At 39.8% G+C, this 23,084-nt stretch overlaps 1 protein-coding gene across 3 annotated transcripts in view; it reads left to right on the forward strand.

The window, feature by feature from the left end:
• Nucleotides 1-415: 415 nt before the first annotated feature.
• Nucleotides 416-23,084, forward strand: part of prkar1b (protein kinase, cAMP-dependent, regulatory, type I, beta) — a 54,022-nt gene continuing 31,353 nt past the window's right edge. Inside the window, exons 1-4 of one of the 3 annotated variants that reach the window (XM_026362216.2) lie at nucleotides 416-572; nucleotides 1,603-1,790; nucleotides 13,612-13,782; nucleotides 16,261-16,352. In XM_026362216.2, coding sequence (XP_026218001.1) covers nucleotides 1,617-1,790; nucleotides 13,612-13,782; nucleotides 16,261-16,352 — 437 coding nt within the window. In that variant the 5' untranslated portion in view covers nucleotides 416-572; nucleotides 1,603-1,616. Of the gene's footprint in view, nucleotides 573-1,602; nucleotides 1,791-10,835; nucleotides 10,889-13,611; nucleotides 13,783-16,260; nucleotides 16,353-23,084 lie in introns of those variants that run through there. The other 2 variants (XM_026362227.2, XM_026362234.2) reach the window with 2 other exon arrangements.

Below are 23,084 nucleotides of genomic sequence, written 5' to 3' on the forward strand. Positions count from 1 at the left end.
TTTTAGTTCATTTGGAACAACAAAAGCCACATATTTATTGATGACTTCCTTTAATATATTATTACTACAGGTTTATTTACAGTTGTTTGTTAAGTCTTTGTTTATTGCCCTAACTGTTAATGCTGTACATTTTATTATTGCCAAGAACCAGAGTCTTTCTAATATCCTAATGTAGGGTGGTGTTTTGCTCATGGCTGCAGCATTTTGACAGACCCACATAAAGTCCATGCAGCACCATCTTCAAACTCTATGCATTAAACATTTATTTATTTATTTTTTTAAACAGTGTCGTTATTAGGGTGGATGTTTCCTTTAGAAGACTTCCACGCGCACGTGGGCTGGCGCGTGCTCGCCGCCGCTTGCCTCGAGAGAGCGCCGCTGCGGTCGAGCCGATGACAGATCGACGTCACCGGGACTGACGCAGAGCAGAGAGGCAGCGGAGCAGCAGCAGCAGCAGCAGCAGCAGCATCCCGGCTAACACACGGCGCCTCATCCATCTGCCACAACCAGCGAGGTGTTTTCTCACTGAGCATCCTCCAAAAAAAAAAACAAAAAACAAAATAATAATAACGGTAGGGACACCAGCGAGAGCGGTGTTTTCTTTTTGTGACCGCTAATGAGCGGCTCAGGCTGCCTCCTCATAGCGTTTCAGTCGTGGTAGTGGTAGTAATTCCCCTTCGTTGCGGTTTGGTTGTCATTGTAAGCTTAGCAAAGCTAGCTAGGTTAGCTGTCTACTAAATACAGGTGCTCTGTTTCATCACTACCTCCACAGTACATGATTAGTAAATCGTTATAGACGCTGCATTACTGTTTGGCATTAAGGAACTGCACTCGGTAGATGTCATAGCATACAGTCCATCTATCATGAAGTAATAACTACATGGTGGACGTGATTTCTCTTTGAGGAAGTGACACAGTAAACTGTTAGCTGCACCTGTTTAGCTTCCTGGCTTGTTATGACAATTACTGCTGTGTTATTGGTGAGTTATTATTTTAGCATGGGGATGTAATGTATTGGAGTGTAATTCACTGTTGATGTCGTTTTAGTTTAGCCATAATCTTATTTTGTGGGCCAGCCTGCCGTCATCAACACACAAATAAAAGACATACACATTTGTTCTGGGATACAAGTTTATTAAACTATAAATAGGTCACATAAGAATGATCAATACAAATAAAAGCACATATCTTATCATATTTAATTGTATATTGTGACATATCAATATAAATAGTTTTGAAGTACATTTTAAGGAGTATTACTTAAGAAAAAGTAAATAAATCAGATACATATGTCTGTATTTGGCTAATATTAGTAATTAAAATCCACCAAATCGAGCTGCTTTGTCACAATAATACAAAAATCACATAGCATGGCTGACATGGTCTAATGCCAGTGGACAGCATTTCATATCATCATTCAGAAAAATCTCCAGTCATCTGCTTTTCATGATCCACTGGTCCTCCATTCTCTTCCTTTCTCACTGCATATTGTAGTTTGCCCCTCCATTTTAATTTGTTTTCAACTGTCGTCTTCCCTGCTACTCTGTTTTGCTTTCCCACCCCTCCCCTCATGTACCACCCTGTTTTCTCCCACTGCCACAGAAATAAAAGAAAAGATGGCCACCTCCTCCACCACTCTGGAAGAAGACGAGAGTTTGAAGGGCTGTGAAATTTTTGTGCAGAAGCACAACATCCAGCAGATCCTCAAAGAGTGCATTGTGAACCTCTGCATCGCTAAACCTGAGCGTCCTATGAAGTTCCTGCGGGAGCATTTTGAAAAGCTGGAAAAGGTTGGTGTTAACTTTGTGTTTGTGTTTTGATGTAGGTTTGTCATTCTCACTCTATTTCTAATGTGGAGCTCTGTGTTGTCTGAAACCTTGGTTAGCATGTAGTTCTTAATTCTAAGTTACATTTGACAATTAATGACATGTTACATGAGTGTGTTTTTCCAGGTTTTTCTGATATTAAAATACTTGTGTAATGTGCCATAGCATGTCAAAATACAGCTTATGTGAAAGTTACCTGTGTCTGGTTATTATAGAGAGAGAGAGAGAGAATAGGTGGAATAATGTTTTAATTCTCTTTACCAGTGTGAAAGTTAATTCATGTGTGCACTGTACACAGCGTACTCAAACTGTTATAACAGAGCTTTCATTTATCATAGAATAAAAGGGAAATCCATTAGGGAATGTGAGAGGAGCACCCATAAAAGGCCAGTGTCCTATTTGCAGGCTCAGGGAACAGACTTTTTGTACCTGCTTTTTTAATTTCCGTCTGTCTTAGAAAAAAGAAGTAATACATTTGTTAAACCAACCTAATCACCTGCAGAGATATGTATTTTGAAAAATAATAATAATGATATACTTTATTGATCCCTTTGTTAAAATTGTAGTTGGATATGTGTCTGTTCTAAGGACACCTTGACATGTGGCCAGGAAGAGTCGGTAGAGTAAGTTGATAGAGCAGAGGCGAAAGAAAACTTGTTTTGTTGTTACACGGTGGAGGTTTTTTAGCACATTCACTGTGGCCCACACACTGTAACTGCTTGTTGTTGTTGTTGTAAAGTATGTGTGTGTGGGACTGGGAATGTCCTGCTTTATTTATAAGGCATTTTTTGAGCATAATAACTTAATATCAAGTTGATGTCACACATAAATGTAGATTAATACATTAATGCAAACTGTAGTTGTGCCTAATGTGTTTGATAACTTTAAAATTTGTTGTTCCAGATTTTGGCCAATATAAACATTCTTTTCTGGCCTTTAGGCTTTGATCAAGGAGAGGCGCAGATTAATTTTCTGCTCATGAGCAGGTCACAAGATTGGTTTATGAGAACAATGGGCTCTACTCTTTCACCACTGTTACAAATAGATTGTAAAGGTGTTTGAGGTGAAGCTGTTGGCTGTTGAAGTTGTCTTGAGGAGAGTTTAAGCCTCCAAAAAGAGAAGTGATTGTTGCAGGAATCAGATATTGCAGGACTGAAGTTCACCATCCTAATGCCTGGAGGAGTGTGTGTGTGTGTGTGTGTGTGTGTGTGGTGGCATGTGAGAGTCATCTGATTTGGTTTTCAAAAGGGCAGTTTTTGTTATATCTGCATTAGTGTGTTAATACAACAACAATTTGTCTCTATGTTTTAATAAATTATCTATTATTTATCTATCCACTCAGACCAATCAAACTCTTTTTTCAAACAGTTAGCACGCTCAGCATACTACTGTAAGCCTAGGTTTGAGGACAGAATACACAACTGGCATTAAGGCCAAGGTCAGGCTCTCCTTCACTTGTTTATCTCTTTGCATCTGTCTGTTATTAGGATCTGGAGCAGCAGTCATCACAGGCCTCACAGGTTCTGCACAGAATAGCAGGTTGCAAGTGATACATGTTGAAAATGACATTCACTGCACCTTTACTGCATTTGCATCTAATCTCACTAACTCAAAATTGTGTTTTTCTGTTGTGATTAGTGCTGTTTATGTTGATAAAATACAAAGTGTTTTGGTGCTCATGTTCTGCCACATGAATCCGAGGCACTAACCTCATTAAGGAAATGGGGGTATGGTGTCCAGAAACACAGTGCATTATGGATAAGTAGCTTACGAAAGGTTACATTTTTATTATTGGTGCAATAGACATTAGTATTTCACATGACATGCTTCACTCTTTGCAGTACATATCATTATACTCTTTTCAGTAATGTATTTAAGCTGTCGTACTCTACTCAATCTAGCTGCTTATGCTGGTGCTGCTAGAGTACAATTTAACACACTATCATCACTGCTGGTACTTACATTTAGTGTTTAATCAGACCCATCGCCACTCCTGCATCCACTTGTAGGCCGTTATTATAGTGTCCTCTTAGGGGGTTGTGTTGCTGTCACTCCCAAGTCTCCATGTGTGATAGATGTCTGCTGCAGCAAACATGCAGCGTTATAATTACGAGAAGTAATAGCCTGACTGCTTACTTTATTAGAAAAGTAACAGCTCCACTTAACAGTTTTGTTTTAATGCCAGAAAAATATTTTGAGGAGATGCTATTTGAAGTTTCATTTGAACAAAAAGTGTCCCGATATCAAGAGGACAAATACTGGAGTGTCTTGTGCCAGTATTGTTTTCACTAAATAAACTTTGAATATTGGATTTAGTTGGTTAACCTATTAGATTTATAACAAAAACACATATAGTAGATTCTCATACATACTTTGCTCCAGCCTGGTGCAGTATTATGAATTCGTGTAGACATACTCTGGTCTTTATTCCAAAACATCCACTTGAGTGGAACCTTGTTAGGCTCCCATTTTGCACTTAAGAATTTAACACATTCACATAAAGACTCTATAATAATATATTTTTGCTTGATGTCATATTGTGCATGGTGGTTACTGGAATTACCTTGTGTATACAAATGGTCAGAATTACTAGCTCCTGGCTTTCGGCCCTCTTAGGTGCACCGTTGCCTAACACTCTTCGAGTCAAGCCTTCAAGCCTTCTAAATCTGTTCTTGAATTAATTGAAACAGGCCATGTGTGTTTTTGTGGTGCCCCAGTTATTTAGGAAGGGTTTGGTGCTCCTTTCTTTCTGACCATGATAACATTCGGCACACTATTTGTTTCAACAAGCCTCATCCATTAAATCTGGATTTAGAGCTGCACATTACAGATTTCTGAATTTTGTGTTGTTATTCTTTTTTCCGAGAGAAATGAAAATTGCCAGGGTATGAAGACAATTTTAAAATGCAAAGCGGCATACATAATTTTAGGAATTCAAAGTGTCTCTGATTCTGGAGCTCTTTCAGAGAAAGAAACTCTTGCTCACAGCCCAAAGAGAGAAAAGAAAATAACACCTTTGTCACCACATTTTCTCCTGCACTTCACCCTCCATGTTTGTGTGTGCTTCTCTTTCTCATCTCAACCATTTTCATCAGCACTCCTCGCCCACTAGAGGCGGTATCCTAGGCAACAGTAGAGGATTGTTAGACGGTTATCCTGTATTCAGTGAACCCTGTTATTCACAAACTTTATTCCTGATGTCCTCTCATATGTTCAGGCTTTTAGGTATGCCAATTAGATCACCAGGGTATTCCTTTTCCTCTTCTGCTAAAGCTAACCTAGTTTCTTGTCTGCACAGGATCCGTGTCATAAAGCATTTCCTTATCAGGAAATCTTTTCTCTGTTTCAATTTCTCCATCGTCTGCTCTCAGTTCTTTGATGTTGTTTTTTTCCTGTCTACCTTCTCTTTTTTTCTATATTCGGTCTCTCTCCTTTACTCATACACTCCCACACATATGCACACACACACACACACATACACACACACACACACACACACACACACACATACACACGTATATTTCATGCACACTCGAGAGCTAAATCATCAGTCTGCCTAGTTTGTTTTTAACTTTTGTTCGATGTAATAACATGTCTTTGGGTGCCAGCTGATGTTGTGAATGGGAAAAAACAAGAGTTGCTTGCTCCGTTTCATCCTGCCTCTTTATGCCTGGTAATGATGCCTTTGATCTTTACAACACTTGCTTCAGATGAGTGCTCAACTCATTGTGTAATCGTGGAGAACTAAACCCTAACTTTTGGCACACTACAGTGTAAAGACACAACATTTATGGGACGGCTTAGTGTTTAAATTAGATATCTTTTGACAGGTTTCCTATTTGTCAGTCTGTTATTTATACGTCTATTTTAAATGGTCAAATGAATGCTGCATGAAACCTGAATATAAACTATATCTAGATCTCATTAGTCTCCAGCATAATCACAGATTTTGAAATAGACAAGTAGCTAAACGAGCCAGGACTGAATGTGTGAGTGTGGATATGTCACTCAGAATATCAAGTGGGCAGCTGCCATCGCAGATGTTTTTTTGAATTAGACACATTGCATTACATTCACAAGGCTCAACAGTGATCCTGGCAGAGCTGCTGTTGCTAACTTATCTGGCCACATTCATGGAAATTTGCAAATACGAATAACTTGCTTTAGAGTTCTGGTTCCTTTTGTAACACTGTGTTTATACAGGAAACCTGCAAAATACATGTATGACAAATATATCTCCATCTTTAGCTTGTTCTCTTTATGTTACCTTCCCAGTTAGAACATATAGTATTGCTCTGCTCCTCCTGCAGTTTTCAGTGCAGCAATGTAGAAACCACCACTGATCTGTAGATAACATAACACATAAACTGCTAACCAAATGCTCATTGCATGACAGCCGTCACTCCTCAACTCCATCTGTATGTGTTGGTGCTTGGATACGACCATGCATGGGTGGATACATGCTGTGGGACTTTTGAACCATTGTAAATGTTGTTTCATAATCTCTTGGGTACTTGCTCACTCACTCATTTCAGCAGTAGATTCAGAATCTTAAATATATGCATTCATACTAGTTGGTGTGTGTTACAATTGGCAGAATACTATCTGTGTTTTTTATGCTCACATGGCTGTCGTAAGTTTGTATCTCAAATTTTACTCTTGGGTTTTTACAGTTTCTCTTGTGTCTCTCATCTTTTTATTTCCTCCCCAGCAGAGGTATCCTTGCAAATTTTTTATCATTCAGTTGTGCTTCCTTTCATGTCTTTCTCACAAGTCACTAGCCTTTCATACTTTCCACCCTTCACCTTTCCTGTCTATTTCCTCTTTTCTCTCACATCTTGCACATATTCTTTATGAACTGTCCCACTCCAACTTGCCCAGTCCTTCCATTTGTCCATCACAGACTGGCACAAAAGAAAGCACATTTCCTTTGAACATCCATTCATTGGCTTCTGTGTTGTGCTTTTTTGAATACATTTAAACAAAAGTTATAGTGAGGGGATGAAGGTTTTAAATATATTGGCTATAACTAACAATGTATTTATTAGCTGCAAAAACCTACTTGTAGTGCTTACTCTATCTTCAAGCAGTCAGAAAAGTTTCAAGGTGTAGCTGTGCAGTTGCTGTGAGGATTAATTAACTAACTTATTTGTTATTTATGTTATTTATGTTTATGTTTACGTCTGCTGTGACTAAACACTTTACACATACTTTCGGAAAAATTACTATTCATTAAATTGTGATAATAAATTGCTAGTTTAAACCCAATGTTAGCTTAATCTTTCTTTTTATTTTTATTTTCAAATTCAATCAACAGCAGAAATAGGGAATTGATTGATATGCATACAAATGTATACATGTTGTTTCTAACTTAGGCTAGTGTTACATCGGTGCCTAGCTTCTCTGAAGATCATAAAGCGTGTCAATTAAAACAAATGTAAACACTGCTGCATGAACTCTGTGAACGAGCTCATCACATTCCATTATGGAGAGCTCTTCACTCCCTGTCAGTCAATCTATCAGTCAATCAGCCATAGTCTCCTCGTCCCATGTAAAGTGAGAAGCCTTTTCGTGCTGCCAGCCATTCAGCTGTCACCAGGACCTGTCATAACAAATCCGCCAGTACCTTCAAAGGCCTATGATTGACAATTTTTCAGGAAGGTTTGGTTGTTTATTGAGTCTACTGAGAGTATTTAGAGGAGGATTAGATCTGCCTTTGTATTATCTTTCCTGTTGTTTACTTTCTCTTTTGTTTCTTTTACTTTGTCACTATTTTATTCAGGTTCTGACCTGAGAATATTTAGATCAGTCAACATATGTGTGTGTTTTGCGTGTTCGCGCCAGTGTAGTGCATGGAGTATTTTAGGTTGTAAATTGTCAGTTCTGTTCAGCATCTCCAACATTATGTTTTCACTCTCCCCACCATCATGCTGGGAGCAGGGTATTCTGTCAAATCAGCATGGGGTGCACGCAATGACCCAGGCCTAAACCTCCTCCTCTCTGACCCACCCTGGGGCCCCAACAGGTAACCCACACACCCTGTCTCCTTGGTGGTCCTTCTTTGTCTTCTGTCATCTGCCCATTGCTTCCCTCCTTCGCTGATTTGTGATTGGTGTGAGAAAAAGAGAAAATGTGCCCAGGGTAGAGCGCTACGATGTTTGCTTGATTTTTGCTTGAGCAGTTAAGCAACAACACTCTTAAGCAGTCACTTCCTTTGTGATCAGATAGTATTATCTAGTCATCTAATCAAGTTATTCATAGATTTCAAAAGAGCTTAATCTAATAATTATATTGATTTAATCAAATGGTTATTTTCTCTATAATTGAATTCTTCTGTAAGATCTACAAAAAGCAAAACATGCTGAGTAAAATTACCTCAAACCCCAAATTAACACATTCACATTTGTGGACATTTGTTTGTTTTGTCCAACCAACTCTAAAATCTAAAGAATGTACTTTAATGTATTGTGTAAGTAGATTTCTGTTCTAGATTCATGTTCTGTCTTTTGACTAATTGAGAAGCCAACCAGAGTTTCAGTTTTGGTCTATAGGTTGCATGGTACCGAAACTAATAACAACTCCCACTAACATCCTGCAAGCATGTAAATGTAGATGCATTTTCATGGTGGTGAAAGGAGTTGGGTTACATTGTGCATATAGTTCTGAAACCAGTATGTCATGAGTTTTGGCCTTTAACTCTCTGTTCTCTCTGTGCTTTCACAAACACAGTAGTATCATTTACTCATGTTTACTAGATATGTGATGTTTGATTATAGGGTCAAGGAGGAACAAGCTGGTCCCCACAAATTGTTTAACTGCTGATTTAAGAGTTAAGATTAGGTTATAAAGTGACAAACAACACTAATTCATCATTGTTAGTTTGTTTTTAACAAGTAGACTTGATTATGATGTAGTAATTAATGTCACCAATAGATAATCACCAGTCGGATAACATGGCAAATTTGTGTGTGTTGCAACCATATAGAGAGTGAACAACGTTCCATAGCCAGGTCAGCACTCCACACAGTTGTAATACAGCAGCCAGCTTTCTGTCTATTGTGGTGCTGTAATGGTGTGGAACAGAGTGATGAGTGGACTGTTAGCTTCGCTGGTGGATCAGCTCTCTATGCTTCATTACCTGTGTGTGTGTGTAAGTGTGTGTTTGTGAGGCACCTTGTTGTTTTTGGTTTACTCACAAAGTTTCAACAGTGGAGTGAAATTGTTGACGTCACTGAACAAGGGCTACCTAAGGTAACTGCTGATGGATATTTATTTTTCTTTGACTAATGTCAAAAAATTAAATGGATATTTTGAAGTGTTTGCTCTGTGAGCCCTTTGATCCTCTCTGATGGGTTGACCGCTTTTGTGCTGAACATGATGGGTGGTTTGGCTGATTAATATTGGTTAGTCACAGATGAGATTAGTCAGGACTTTTGTTCATATCTGCATAGTGCAAAATTGTTTAGGAAATCAACAGGAGAGACCCATTTTAACATGATTCATCCATAAATGACTTGAAATTAGATTTCACAATGGTGTAATAACAGTGACTTTACATAGAATGAGTTGAATAGATTTGCCTGTGTGTCATCTTTTGTCTGTGTCTTCATTCTTTGGGTTAGTCTCCAACCCAGTGTCATTCTGTCTCTAATGGAAAGCCCAATTTTTACAGAGCTTCTGTGTCCTGCTTATGCGTGTGTCTTCTATCTCCTCTCCTATTTCTCCTATCCTGTCCTTGTTCTCTGGCACCCAGCTGCTGATGATGACGCAGGAAGAGCAGAGGGGAGAACAAGGGGGATAGGAAAGAGATAGTAGTAATACCTACCTAATAGCACTCATTCTAAAGTAGCCTGTTGCTCTTGTAAATTTATTTTATGATCTGTAAAATAGAAATTACACTACCTCACATTAAGATAGGATAGCAAAAAGGTTGCAAAATGGACTGCAGATATTTTGTTCTTAGCTAGTGTATGTAGCTCTGCAAAACAATAAATACAGTCTTCAACTGCGTAGACTGGGTTTAACATAGCATCTGTTCTCAGCTCACCTTGGATTTATGGAGACTCCCAGGTAGATCCTTTACACTTTGATGACATCAAAAGTTTCAACAGTATGAAGACATGTTTGGGAAAGACACAAAGTCCTCACTTGATGACAGAAAATCTGACCTAACAAGAAAGCATGCGGGTGTGACTGGATAAGTAAGGAGTGGGGAAGACACTGCATGGCACAGACTGACATCTGGCACTCGCACTGAATGTATGGGATAGTGATGTAGCTCTATGGGAGTGTTTGGAACAAACACACAGACATGCCATTTGGTTAGAACAGAAGTCTGTATTGAAAGAAGTGACGTTTTCCCTTCTGTGAACTGAATCACTCTAGATGTGTTAGTGAGAGAGAGCGGGAGAGAAACGATCTGTCAACAGGCGTCAGAACTGATGTGTTCTTGAATCTAGGTGTGTGAGCTATCGTTGCTTCCTGCTCAGACCCACCACCAACTATTCACGATGCTCACGGTACCCAGTTGTCATAGTGACGGGGGGAAGCGAGAAGAGCCCGCTCATTGCGCCACCTGATTGTGAGTGTGCAAGGGAGAGAGAGAGGTGGAGAGGAAGTGAGAGAGTGGAAAGTAGAGACAGGGAGTTGCGCAGGAGCGATGGAGAGACAGGCTTTTTGCTGTGACCAGTGTTTTCATCAGTAGTCTTGTTTTTTAGCTGCTGTGTCGTGAGGATTGCAGACGTTTTGCCACTCGTGCTCTCTCTGTCTCTCACACACAAACTTGGATATTTTGCTTACTCACACACACACACACACACTCTCAAACCTGAGAGTGCACACATACACACATACACACTACAGAGCAAATACACAGCAGCTGCTGTGCCAGTATGGAAAGATGCTGCTGTGACGTGACGTGTGTCAGGTGTATATGAGGTTGGCATCCACGTGTGTTGATTCCGATGTACACCGTGGCACACTCACAATTTGACTTGATGCCCAGTGCCTCTTACAGGTGGAGGGACACACAGCAGGCCTGACCAGGGGTCCTCCATGCCATGGTAAATAGCTTTTCAACCAGCCTTTTGTGTATTTAGTCTTCTGGAGCTGATCTGTATAACATCTTAAATGTAATGAAAGTCCGTGCAAGTTTTATTGCAATGTAAAGACAGTAGTTTGACGGTAGTTCTAGATAAGAGCATGTTACTAGTGTCTGCTAGCAGTGTTCTGTGATTGAAGTGAGGAGAGAGATGTTTCCTTTACAAAGTTTTAAAGGAAAGTGTGGTAATTTGATTTAACCATCACTGTCTTTAGTTGTCATATGCTACCTGCAGACTTTGCCACCTTGATTAAACCTCTCCTCTTCCCCTGCAGTCTGTTTGTAAGAATGTGTGTGTGTGTTTGTGCGCCCTTATGCTGCTCTCTGGCTGTGCCTCCCCTCTTCTCCTCCTGCTGGCTGTGTTCCCTCAGGCGGTGACTCTGCGTAAGCAGGAAGAGTGTGTATGTGTTAGCTTACTTCTTCAATTGGTGTGTGTGTGTATGTGTGTGATTGGCATTATCACATTGTTTTACACAGACTGTGAGCAGCAAAGCATCACAGTAACCTTAGGATGGAATGAGCAGGAGAGAAACAGTGTGAACACGAGAGTCTAAGACCATGACATGAAATGGTATCAACTTAAAGAATGAGATAAAGTACAAGCTGACAAATACCTTCTAGACAACTGTAACTGGCTAATGTTATGCATCATTATGACACTGCTGTATTATTGCATTTTCCCTCCACATTACATTATGATGTCAGAATGATTAAAACATAATGTTGAGAAAGTGCATAGGAGTGCTGAGTTGTGTGGTCTGGATTTCATAGTTCTGTTTGTCTCAGTTTTCAGGTAATTTGACAGTTTCCTCAGTGTCACCTACTCTCTCCATCTGTGTCTCTGGTTCTCTGAGTTTCTGACATCTTTTTATGCTTTTTTTATCTTGCTTCCCCTGTCCTTTACTCTCTGTATATGAGCAGAATGAGCACTTTTTGCTCACTGCCCAAGGCATACTGTAACAATGCTCCCAGCTCCTCTAGGTTTTTGTCTTCCTTCTCCTTTTCCACAGTAAAAGTTGCATAAGTGCATTTGATAGAAAATGGTGGTACTTGTACTTTATGAGATGTAATAAATACTTTACAGCGGTAGTATATGATAGTATAACAATATAATTTTACCAAAAAGCCATATGCAACATGTGCCTCATTAGCCTCTTTTGTCTGCTCTTGACAGCCAGCATTGTTATCTGTATAAACCAGGAGTTTCCTTGATTGATTATTGTCTTTGCTAATTATTAATAATTAATTAAATGTAAAAAGATTACAAAATACAAAGTTATATTTACTGGTTTAGCCCTTATCAACAGTTCAAAAGGATATTCAGTTTACTACCCAAAGAAAATCAATAAATCATAAGAAGAATCAAGGATTGACATAATGTTTAGTAATTTTGGGTGAAAAAGAAAACCTTGTTGCTGATTAGTTCTGTCAATTTACTACACAAATAAAGTATTTCAGCTGTAAACTGAACCATATAATAGGCTTTTTTTAGAGGACATGAAGCCCGACCAATATTCGTATCAACATAAAGACCTGCAGCCTGCAAATTCCTACAAACTGGAAAGTGGTATGTTATTTTTCTAAATGAAGCTATGGCTGATGCCTAGAAAAATATAATCTTTGCTCTCTTTTTGTTCATTTCTGTCTTTGTGGTGGTTCTGTACTGCAGTGTGAGAACGCCATATCTTGCCACACTTGCCTGTCTGCCTGATTCTTGTCTTTTTGAGACATCTTTGTTTATTCCTAACAGCACAGTAGCAATGCAGTGAATCAGCAATCGTTGGTTCAATGACACTCAGTGAAATTTTGTTTTAGATGTTGTTGCTGGGTCGGAATACTTGAGGGTGCATTGTAGGCTACTGCAGTCAACCCGTTTGTACTATTAAACAAACTAATGCACTAAAATGTTAAAAATGTTGTTAAAATATATAAAGACATAGTGCCACACATTCACACAGATGAACACCAGTAACTTCTGCATAAATACGATGTTAAAAAGCACAGCAATAGATGCTATCTCCCTTTGCTGTTATTCCGTTGCCCTCGTTTTACAGCACTTACACATATTAATGAGCATTCGGTGCTTTTGTTGTGTACTCATGCTAATGTGTTAATTAGGATGGCAATCAATAATTCAGCACCTGCAGAGTGTTCAGCAGTTAAAACAACATCCAGTCGGAGGCATGTCTTTATTCTTTGTTGTTCATTACCTGACAGGAGGAGAATACCTTGCTGAGCCTTTTTCTCTCTGCATGCTCAGGCCTGCAGATATTAATATTTGATTTAACTTCATAGCAGGGCAGCCGGATGACCAGACAGTGCAATGAGGACTAGGAAACCTCTTGTATTTTCTCTGAGGTTTATTCTGTTACATTATCTGACCTAGTTAAGAAAATCCACATGATGCTCGATGCTTGGAGTGGTTTGTCAGCCCTTCTTCATGTGATTGTTTGTGAGGTTAAGAAATAATAGATACTCTTAAATGATCTTGTTTATCTTGCTTGAAGCTACAAGTGTAGTTGCATCTGTTTTTCTGCATGTACATCTTTTTTTACACCTTCAAAGAATTTGTCTAAGAAGGATACTTATTTTTTATTTAACCACTGCATACGTCTTTGTCTTTCTCTCTCTTTGTCTCTCACACTGTGCTCATTTCTCTACCAATCTCCTCTCTTGCTTTTATAGGAAGAATGCAAGCAAATCATGGCACGCCAGAAATCTAACAGCCAGTCAGACTCACATGATGATGAGGTTTCTCCACCACCACCAAATCCGGTTGTCAAGGCCCGGCGCCGCAGAGGAGGGGTCAGTGCCGAGGTCTACACTGAAGAAGATGCTGTCAGCTACGTACGCAAGGTCAGCCTTGGAGGATGGATGCATAAGCAAACATCTGTGCACACACAAAGGCACACATATTGAGTATATGTCCGACTGCACATGCTTGAAAATACTAATTGATCAGCATGTTTTCACAGATACATGCACTCACTCTACTGTAACACAGAACAGTTACTATTAGTTCACTCAACTATTTATTGTTTATTTGAACAAATAAGACATTACAGCAACACTATATAACTAAAAAAGATTGATGGCACCGATGGACTCATAAATATTAGAAACATTTTTAGAAGGAATCTACTGTGAACCAGAAACATCCCACAGACACTGAAGTTGTTTGTTTATTTGTTGGACACAGAACTGTTGTGCTGTTAACACCCATGTAGGCTCATGAATGTAAACACATTAAGTGGAATAATGTGACAGTAGAAAGAAAGAGAAGCTACGTAAATTTATGCCAACACTTTATGAACATAAAATTCAGTTTAGCAAAGTACACAGTTTGTGAGGCAGCAGTCTAACCCATGATCAGCAGAGACTCTCCATTTAGGTATTTGCTGATATCTGACATCTTCATCTTCAAATTTAAAGACATGTGGAGTCTCATTACTGTCTTCCTTAGTACTTAGAAAGGACTGTTTTCTCTAACCCCCTATCCTGATTTTTGGAAAGTGTTAATTTAAGTGTAATTTATCCTTGAATTTACTTTTTACTCACTACATCTAATAACAATATGACAAATACTATGGTTGAGAATTAGTATCTATAGTATTAATTGTCAGTATCAATTCCAGATGAGCTACTGAATAGTAAAAGGTGCTCTTTTGCTAGAAATTCTAACTAATCTTTGCACACACGAAGGCACATGTACAACACACACACACACACACACACTGTAGTTGTTATATCATTGCCATGGTTCTTCAGTTGTAATTAACTTGACACCATATTAATTGCTGGGTAATGACATAACGGCATGAACACCTGTCACCACGCTTTAATTACATAGCCACTGTAGCATGCACTGCATGTCTGTCAGGTGTGTGCACGCACCAACATGCATCTGTGTTTGTGGTTCTGAAGTCTCAAGCAGACACTGTGGTCATGCATCATGGTACAGTGGCAAACCTTATCCACATCCTCATTATCTTCACTTTTCCTCACATAGACAGACACAAAACATTTCACGCAGCAATATTAGCAGCAAAAAGAAAAGTGAATTAAAATTATGTTAAATATTTCTTATGGCCATTGATATACACTAAGGTAACACACACACATTAAGAACCTGTGTGCTGACATCTTTATACATTATCAGTTCCAGTAATGACTTTACATTGATAATCATTAGCGAACAGCACACAATCAATAACCCTGCTCTTCTAATTGAAATAGTTTTGCAATGACACTATGTTAAAGGGTTAATGTGACATTAAAGTAGGAACTTTCCAAGCATTTTTCACACCTAGCATATTAGTGTATGTAATGTAAGCTTGTCATTACAGTAGCCTAACTCATTCAGCTAAGCTAGTACACATGTAATGTACCAACAAAATCTAATTTGCTTCACCTCATAAATTCATGTAGGCATAGCTGTTAAATCCTTAGAATCCATCTTTCTCCCATGTGGTTTTTCAACCACTTTTTCCCATATGGCTATAGCAGAACATCTAAATATTACCATGAAAAGTTAGGAATTACACACTGAATCACAATTTTCATTGAATCAAAAGCTGGTTGTAAGCTGGCGACAGGCTGACATTTAATGATCCCTTTGGTGACAGTGCTGCAGCTGGCTCTTGAGGAGGAGAAGGAGAAGGATGAATAGAAGACTAACCTAAAATCTGAAACTGAAAATTACTTCGGCCACTGAGCCCTGCTCGGTGTCTCTGTCTTCCTCCAACAAAGTTTCCAGGCCAGATCAGCCTCTTTCTGTCCACTGAGGACTCAAAACTAAGTAGAGCAGAGAGATAAAAATTTGGTACTTTTTATTTTACATATGATGTGGCTGTGTGTGGATTTGTGTTCATGTTGTGCACAGTGCTGTATGGTCTTCTTCATGTGGACACATCTGTTGCTATAATGTAATTACAGTCTACCCCTCCTCTCCCGCACCACTATACACACACACACACACACACACACACACACACACACACACACACACACACACACACACACACACACACACACCACATACTCTGGGACATGAAAATGCATGTTTTATGAATGAGTTCAAGCCTCTTCTGAGTTTGGTCTGTGTGACATTTTGAGTGTAATCCCTGAACAGATGGGCTTTCCCAAAAATATGCAGACACATCTGTGAGATATTCCTTTCAGAGTTTGCCAATATGCTGCTCTTTAATTACTCAATTTAGTCTGCTTTTGAAGTCAGGGCTATTATGTGTTTGTACTGGTTTGTTTCATGTGTCCATCTGCATAATGTTATTACAGTGCATTTTGCTGTAATGGATTATTTCTTTGTCTACATAGGTGATCCCAAAGGACTACAAGACCATGACAGCCTTGGCAAAGGCCATCTCCAAAAATGTGCTGTTTGCACACCTGGACGACAATGAGAGAAGGTACAAACTTGTGTGACCCCAATGATCTATTTAATAGGTTTGCACAACATCTACTCTGATGCCAGCAATTCTAATGTGTGTGTGGACTGTGAGTACATCTTTGTATGCTGAAAAAAATCATGAACGGGCCATTGTTGCAGTAGAGTGCATCGCCCTTGTAGCCTCTGTGTGCCAGTGTTGCCTTCTTTGGAAGCGTGTCAAGTCTGTGGAGACACCAGCAGACAGAGAAGGAGTGGTGAACACTGACATATGTGGCAGAGGAGGAGGGGGATGCAGCGAAGAGTGGGTAAGGGGCCAACTGGATGTGTCTGTGTTTTGTTGTTGGTTGTTATGGCAACATGTGTGTATGTCAGGATCATTTTGTGTATTCAGAAATGGGCAGTGGTGCACAGATACGTTACCCAGAAATCAACAGTTCCTCATAACTGTCTTACAGAGAGAGGGATGCCAATTTCCCTCTGTTCCTCCATACCATCTGCTTCCATTCATTGTTTTTTACATTGCTCCTCTGTTCAACAATCCTCTATCCATCCTTCTTTCTATACTAGATCTCTGCTGATAGCTGGGTCTGGCTCTGATAGGAAAGGGGGTGTTGTGGGAAAGGCTCTCAGGTGGCTTACAGTCCCGACCGCCAGCCGGAATAATGTTTCATTGGCGGGGAGAATCCATTATGCCCCATGAAGAGGAAAACACCGGAGCTTTCCTGTTGGCTAAAGCTTCCACAGACCAAACCCAAAACACACTCTTTCTAGTCTTTCGTCAACTGACAATTTACCCTACAGCCTGGGACAGGCACGAAGGACTCTGATTGCATGTCAGTCCCTCTGAAGCAGCTCTGAGCAAAATGCAACGTGTGATAGAACTGGACATTCGGAAAAAACGTGCATTTGGGTGTCAGATTAAAGTTACACTGCAATAATAAGTGGCAGTAGACCATAAACTGTCAGGATTTAATGTACTCAAGGCTTCTTGGCATGCTAAGCTATGAAATGGTTGTGTTGTCAGCCCATGAAACCATGCATGATGTAGAGTTTAATCGACTGGCTGTCATGTTTGCTGTTTCGCTACATACAGCTTGCATCAACCATTAACACAGGAATTTGTTGCGGGTGAACATGCAGTTAGCAGCACTGAAGGCTCTTAGCTAGTGAAAACCTCCTTATTTGATTATGCATGCAGGGACATGACAGTTAGTTGGCTTAGCCTTATTCCCCTAAGTCTTTATTTTTCACTCTCTCGCTTCTGTTGTGCCTCACTTGTGACTTCCAGCTGATGGTGCTGGATGGCTGGCTATTGCTGTTGATGCACCTAGAGCCTGTTTGCCAAATGTGGTCCTCCATCATTAATGAAAACTGCACACAGCTATGAGAGGCCTTTGTATATGACTTAGACACTGCAGCTTATGCTACATGCTCGCAGTGTTAAAGTTCACCAAACTTGATAATATACAATGATCATCATTATTCCATTTATTGCTGGAGACGAAAAATATAATAAAGCTAAACTCAGCTTGAGGGTATTAATTTCTGCTTGTTGATGCCTTCTGTTGTTGGCATTGACAAAGTCACTGTATGAAGTGCGTCGGGTTCTATAGATGTGCCAGAACTGTCAAGCTCTGACGCACATTAGCAGATGCCGTCTGACTACATGGCCCTCTCTCTGCGTGTTACACCTTCCATTTTTCTCACTGATTGTCGCTCTGCAAACAGCTGGTCGTTTGGCTGAAAAGGTAGTGACAGTTGACCATTGCTCTTGGTATGGGCCTGTTTTTGACATCAGCATCAAAACATGCATCATTTGAGTTGACAGATCTTTGCAACTGGACTATACTATTTTCTATTTATTCAATAATTGACTGGATAAATTCATAGAAGTGATATTTTTCTTTGAGAGTAATGTGTGTGAGACAGACTGAGGGAGGGAAAAAATAGAGGCTCTGTGTGTGTGTGTGTGTGTCTGTGTCTGTGTGTGTTTGTGTCAAGGAAACATCTTGTGTGATTAGTCACTCAACAGTTATGTAAGCTGAACACCACACAATTTGTTCCCCCATTAGCACTATATTATGTTATCATCCCCTTTAGTAATGACCATGAAAACATTGAAGACCTCTTTGTTTCCTCTTCTCTCTAAGGCTCTTCTCTCTTTTTTGTTGCTCTCTAATCCTCTATCGCCCTGTCTCTTGTTGTTCATAATTTATCTAGTTTTTTTTTGTTACTGACTGTATTAACTCTGTAAGCAGCGCATTTTGACCTATCTTAAACACAGACTCGTTGACAACCCTGCTTTTTGATTGAAATCAAATCACAAACAATCATGCGAACAAACATTCAACAACACATTTCATAAATTTATAACGTTGGAATTTCTTGGTTAGTTTAGTTAATTCGCCATTATCTGTAGGGGATGGACTTATTGTGTTAATCATTCTTATTTATCTGACACATATCAGTCAAAATGAATAAAGTCTGTGTGTGTCAACAAGACGGGGATTAGATTAGATTGCAGTAATTCCAACATTTAGGCCTCAAATACCTGTATAAATACAGTACAGTAGATAATTCGTGTGGTTGGTATTCTTTATGGTTTGAAAACCTTACTGCTTTTACTCTTCCTTCCTTCCTGCTTGAAGCTGCTGCCACACACACACACACACACACACACACACACACACACACACACACACACACACACACACACACACACACACACACAGGACCTTCTCATGTGTGTGTGTCAGAGTGTGTGTGTCTGCTGGGAGTGTATAGTCTTTGATTAATACACCATTCCATATGTCAAACTTTATGGGCTCAAAGTTTTTAAGCTGCACTAGTTGTGTGTGTGTAGTCCATCTTTCCCCAGCTGCCTGGAAGCGAAACATATTTTGCGTTCCAAATTTTAACAAAACACTAGTGAAGCTGAGGTGGATACAGGATTAAAGAGATCAAAACACATGTTATTTATGATGCGTACATACAGTGCAATAATAGGAATATTTTGTTTTGCTGAAAAAGAGGGAATGAGCACATTCTGTACCATTAGGAGACATTATGTACATTTGTTTCTTCGCCGTCTCTTAACTGACGTCTGAACCTCTGCCATGGTGTGGCTCCCACTGGACCATAGGGTGGACTCCTTATTTACCACCCATTAGCTGCAATAATGACCTCATTATAATACGTCCACACAAACAGACACACACGCACATAAGATAAGATAGGAACAGGTGTTTGATTTCACATTGTGCTGAGCCTGCTTTGCTAACACCCAAATCAGCCTGCAACCACCTGTCTCAACATTGGAACCATGCAGTAGTTGTTAACATATCGACTGAAACTATTATCTCAGCTTTCCATCTGGATGTCTGATTATTCTGTTTTGGTTTCAGCTAACTTACAGCACTTAGATGATAGTTTTCAGATTAAAGGTTTTGATAACAAAATGTAGTTGATAACAAAATGAATCAGGTCACACTCTTTTGCACCAATTTGGATATCTGGTCTTGGCCCAGCTGTCAAGTATTCAGGTTTGTGTGTGTACGTGATTACACACATGTGCATACATATATAATCTGTTTGTCCAGGTGTGCCCTATGATGTGATTTGCCAGCATATCTTCCCACCACTTCCTACTGTTAAATACCATTTGAGAACTAGCCTTTTAATGTGGGTATTAGAAGCGCTATCGCCTGTTTAAACACATTCTTTTAGTTCCTACTGTTATCTAACTTCCTATTGAGTTGATATGAAATAAGACCACTGATAACTGTACAGTGTATATTGTAAATGGTTTTGTCAGATTCTGCACACCAGGATAGATGACCTTGATAATATACCACTTATTTATGTGGAGAACAACAGTATGGTCAAGGCAGGAAGTCACACATGTTGGAGCAATTCTTTGAGGTCACATTCAGAGAGAGATTAATTGCAGAAGAAGAGACCTCTGGGAAATCTGTTAGAGATGCCTCAATTTTTCTCTTGACATAATCAAAACACACACAAATAGACACATATATATATGCTCATCAGGTCGTCTTCTTCTCTGTGCCTGCATTAGTCTAATGACTTCATACCACAAAACACTCTCCTGAGGACAGTACAGACAAGAGAGGCCCTGCTCTCTGTATAACCACATAAATAGTCCGACAGGCACGGGGAACCCCTGTTTATCCCATTGCTTCAGCTATCTTGGCAAAGTTTGTAAAGTTCTAAAATAACATCTGGCTACAGGAGTTGTTAAATCCTCTCAGGTCATGACCTAATTGTAAATCAAGCAAACAGTACTTGATCTTTGATATGCAAAGAATCAGAACCTCAAAAAACAGAAAGTATTCCATAGTGTTTAAAGTAAGCCAGTAATCAATATGAGACAAAACATTTTGCGGATATTCAAAGGGGGGAAAGGGATAGTAAAGAGGTGACGCTTACCTCATCCTGCCTGCTTTAATCCTCTAATTAACAAGCAGAGTAATGAGTTGATGAAGTGACCGATTAGTTGACCTCTGACCTCTAAACTCTGACCTCTGCACCTTCCTGACTAGCCCCTGCCGATGGATGGGGAACATCTTTAGTATACCAGCAGTTTTTGCCTGTGTGTGTGTGTGTGTGTGTGTCTGCCTAAGGAGGTGCACAAATAATAAATAAATCAGCAAAGACCAGATAACTTAAATAAACAATAAAAAGTAAATGGATAGACACACAAACTGCCTGAGAAAGAGCTGTGTCGTCTTGTGTTCCAGTGGAAGTTTATTTAAGGATTGTGTGAAGGGACAAGACAACACAGAGGGTGCAATGTGAGAGGGTGTTGTGTAAGCCTATCAGATGAACACAGCTCTCATCATTCTATCTGATAACTCGCTCATTTGAAACATATCAACATCAATGAAAGTGATACTGAACCTCTGTTTCTAATGAATGGGTCAAGTCAGGGAGTCGAACAGTATGTGTTTGGTAGAACATATATGTATATTGATATTCATATGGAGACATTGACACTTAGTGTGTGTTATTACCACATATCAGCCCCTAGAGGGTGTTTTTGCCACACAGAGATAATACAGATATTGCTTCTTGTAGGGAGTCAGTGCTTCTTGCAGCGAGACATACTTGTTCTGACTGGAACTGTCAATATTCATATACATGTAAATACAAATTATATGCCAAATGTGGACATACACAATTGCACACTGACCACCTGCAGACACCCTTTTCCTGCAGTGAACTGAGCAGGGGAAACAGGATGTAGTGAGAGGGGATGGCTGTTTGTGAGTCTTCTCCCACCCACGTTTCTTTTTCTCGTGATATCAGAATGACTGTTGAAGACTTGTGTCTACAGTAAGTGGGTTGGCTTTACGATTATTTGTGCGCCTTTTCCTGACATCCTGTGAGATGCAATAACAGCAGTCGGCAGCATGAACAAATTAACAGGTTTCTGTTGTGTGTTGTTTAGTGTGTTTATTTGCGTGTGTGTTTGTGTTTCCTGTCTTACTCATTCCCTCATTGACTCTCTGTGTGTTCTCATCCCCGTTCTTCCTGACAGCCTGGTGGTCTTCTTTTTCCCATTTTTAGACTTCATTACGTTCTTTCTCTCTCTTTCTCTTCCTGTCTTTCTCCCACTCTCAGTCATGCAGACTCATTCACATCTACATCCACTCTCACATCCACCCCCTCCCCCACAACTTCATGTGTAGTCTTCTCTCTCTGTCCCCTGCATGGCTTTGTGCCGCTGCCACAATGCCCGGGGCCAGGCGATGAGGTCACTCTCCACAGGAGAGCTGAAGGCCTGACTGAACCTCGACCATCCCCACCATCATCTACGTACAGAGGACTAACAGATCAACAACCTCACCTCCCCCAGCACATCACATCTTCGTCTAAGCTCAGACAACTTCACCTTTACGCCTAAGAAAACCACAGGGCGCACACACAAATCTATCATTTGTAGAAGGTTCAAATTATGCAAGTCAGTGCAGATGAATGCACTCATATATTCACATCAACAAAAGCACACATGCACAAAAACACAGTTACACTTAGAACTGTGGAGTGGTTGGAAAGTTTTGTCCTCTCTCATACCCTCTGCTGTGTTTCAACCTGTCCCCTGTTGCCTCTTCCGCCCCCTGTCATCTTTCTCCATCCTTCACTTCATCTATTTCTCTATGTAATTCTGCACAAAGTAGTGACTCATGTAGTAGTGTTAGTGTCTAGAGACTTTTTAGAACTCTGTATTCCCTTAAAAATGTACCCCAGAGTCTATGGAAGATAGTTTTCCAGCTAGCTATGATTCATTCCTGCCTCTTCAGCTGCTTATACCATCAATGTGCATGTGTCTATGTGTCTGTGTGTGTTTGCATGTGTGGATACATGTCTGTGTCTGTGCACATGTGTAGAAGTATGTTCCTGTTCACATACAATGCAGCATGTATGTGCATATATAAGTGAAAGCTGTCTGAAAATGAATGCCTAAGAAATTGGTACGAGAGTAAGTGTTCATGCACGTGTTTGTCTTGCTATAAACAGGAAAAAAAAAAGAGAAACTGGTCTCTGGCCTTTGGATCCAGCAATTGGATCATATGTCCATAGTGGGAGAAGTAGTGAATCATCTCAATCTTACGTCCATGTTTGCCAACAAAATGGAAAGTGTGTTCAAAGTCTTAACTGTTAACACTTTTAAACTGGGACACCTGTGTATGTGTTCAATAATATATGGGCAGGGAGTTATTTAGATTGTTAC

This window comes from Anabas testudineus, chromosome 8 (assembly GCF_900324465.2).
Source record: "Anabas testudineus chromosome 8, fAnaTes1.2, whole genome shotgun sequence".
NCBI lineage: Eukaryota > Metazoa > Chordata > Actinopteri > Anabantiformes > Anabantidae > Anabas > Anabas testudineus.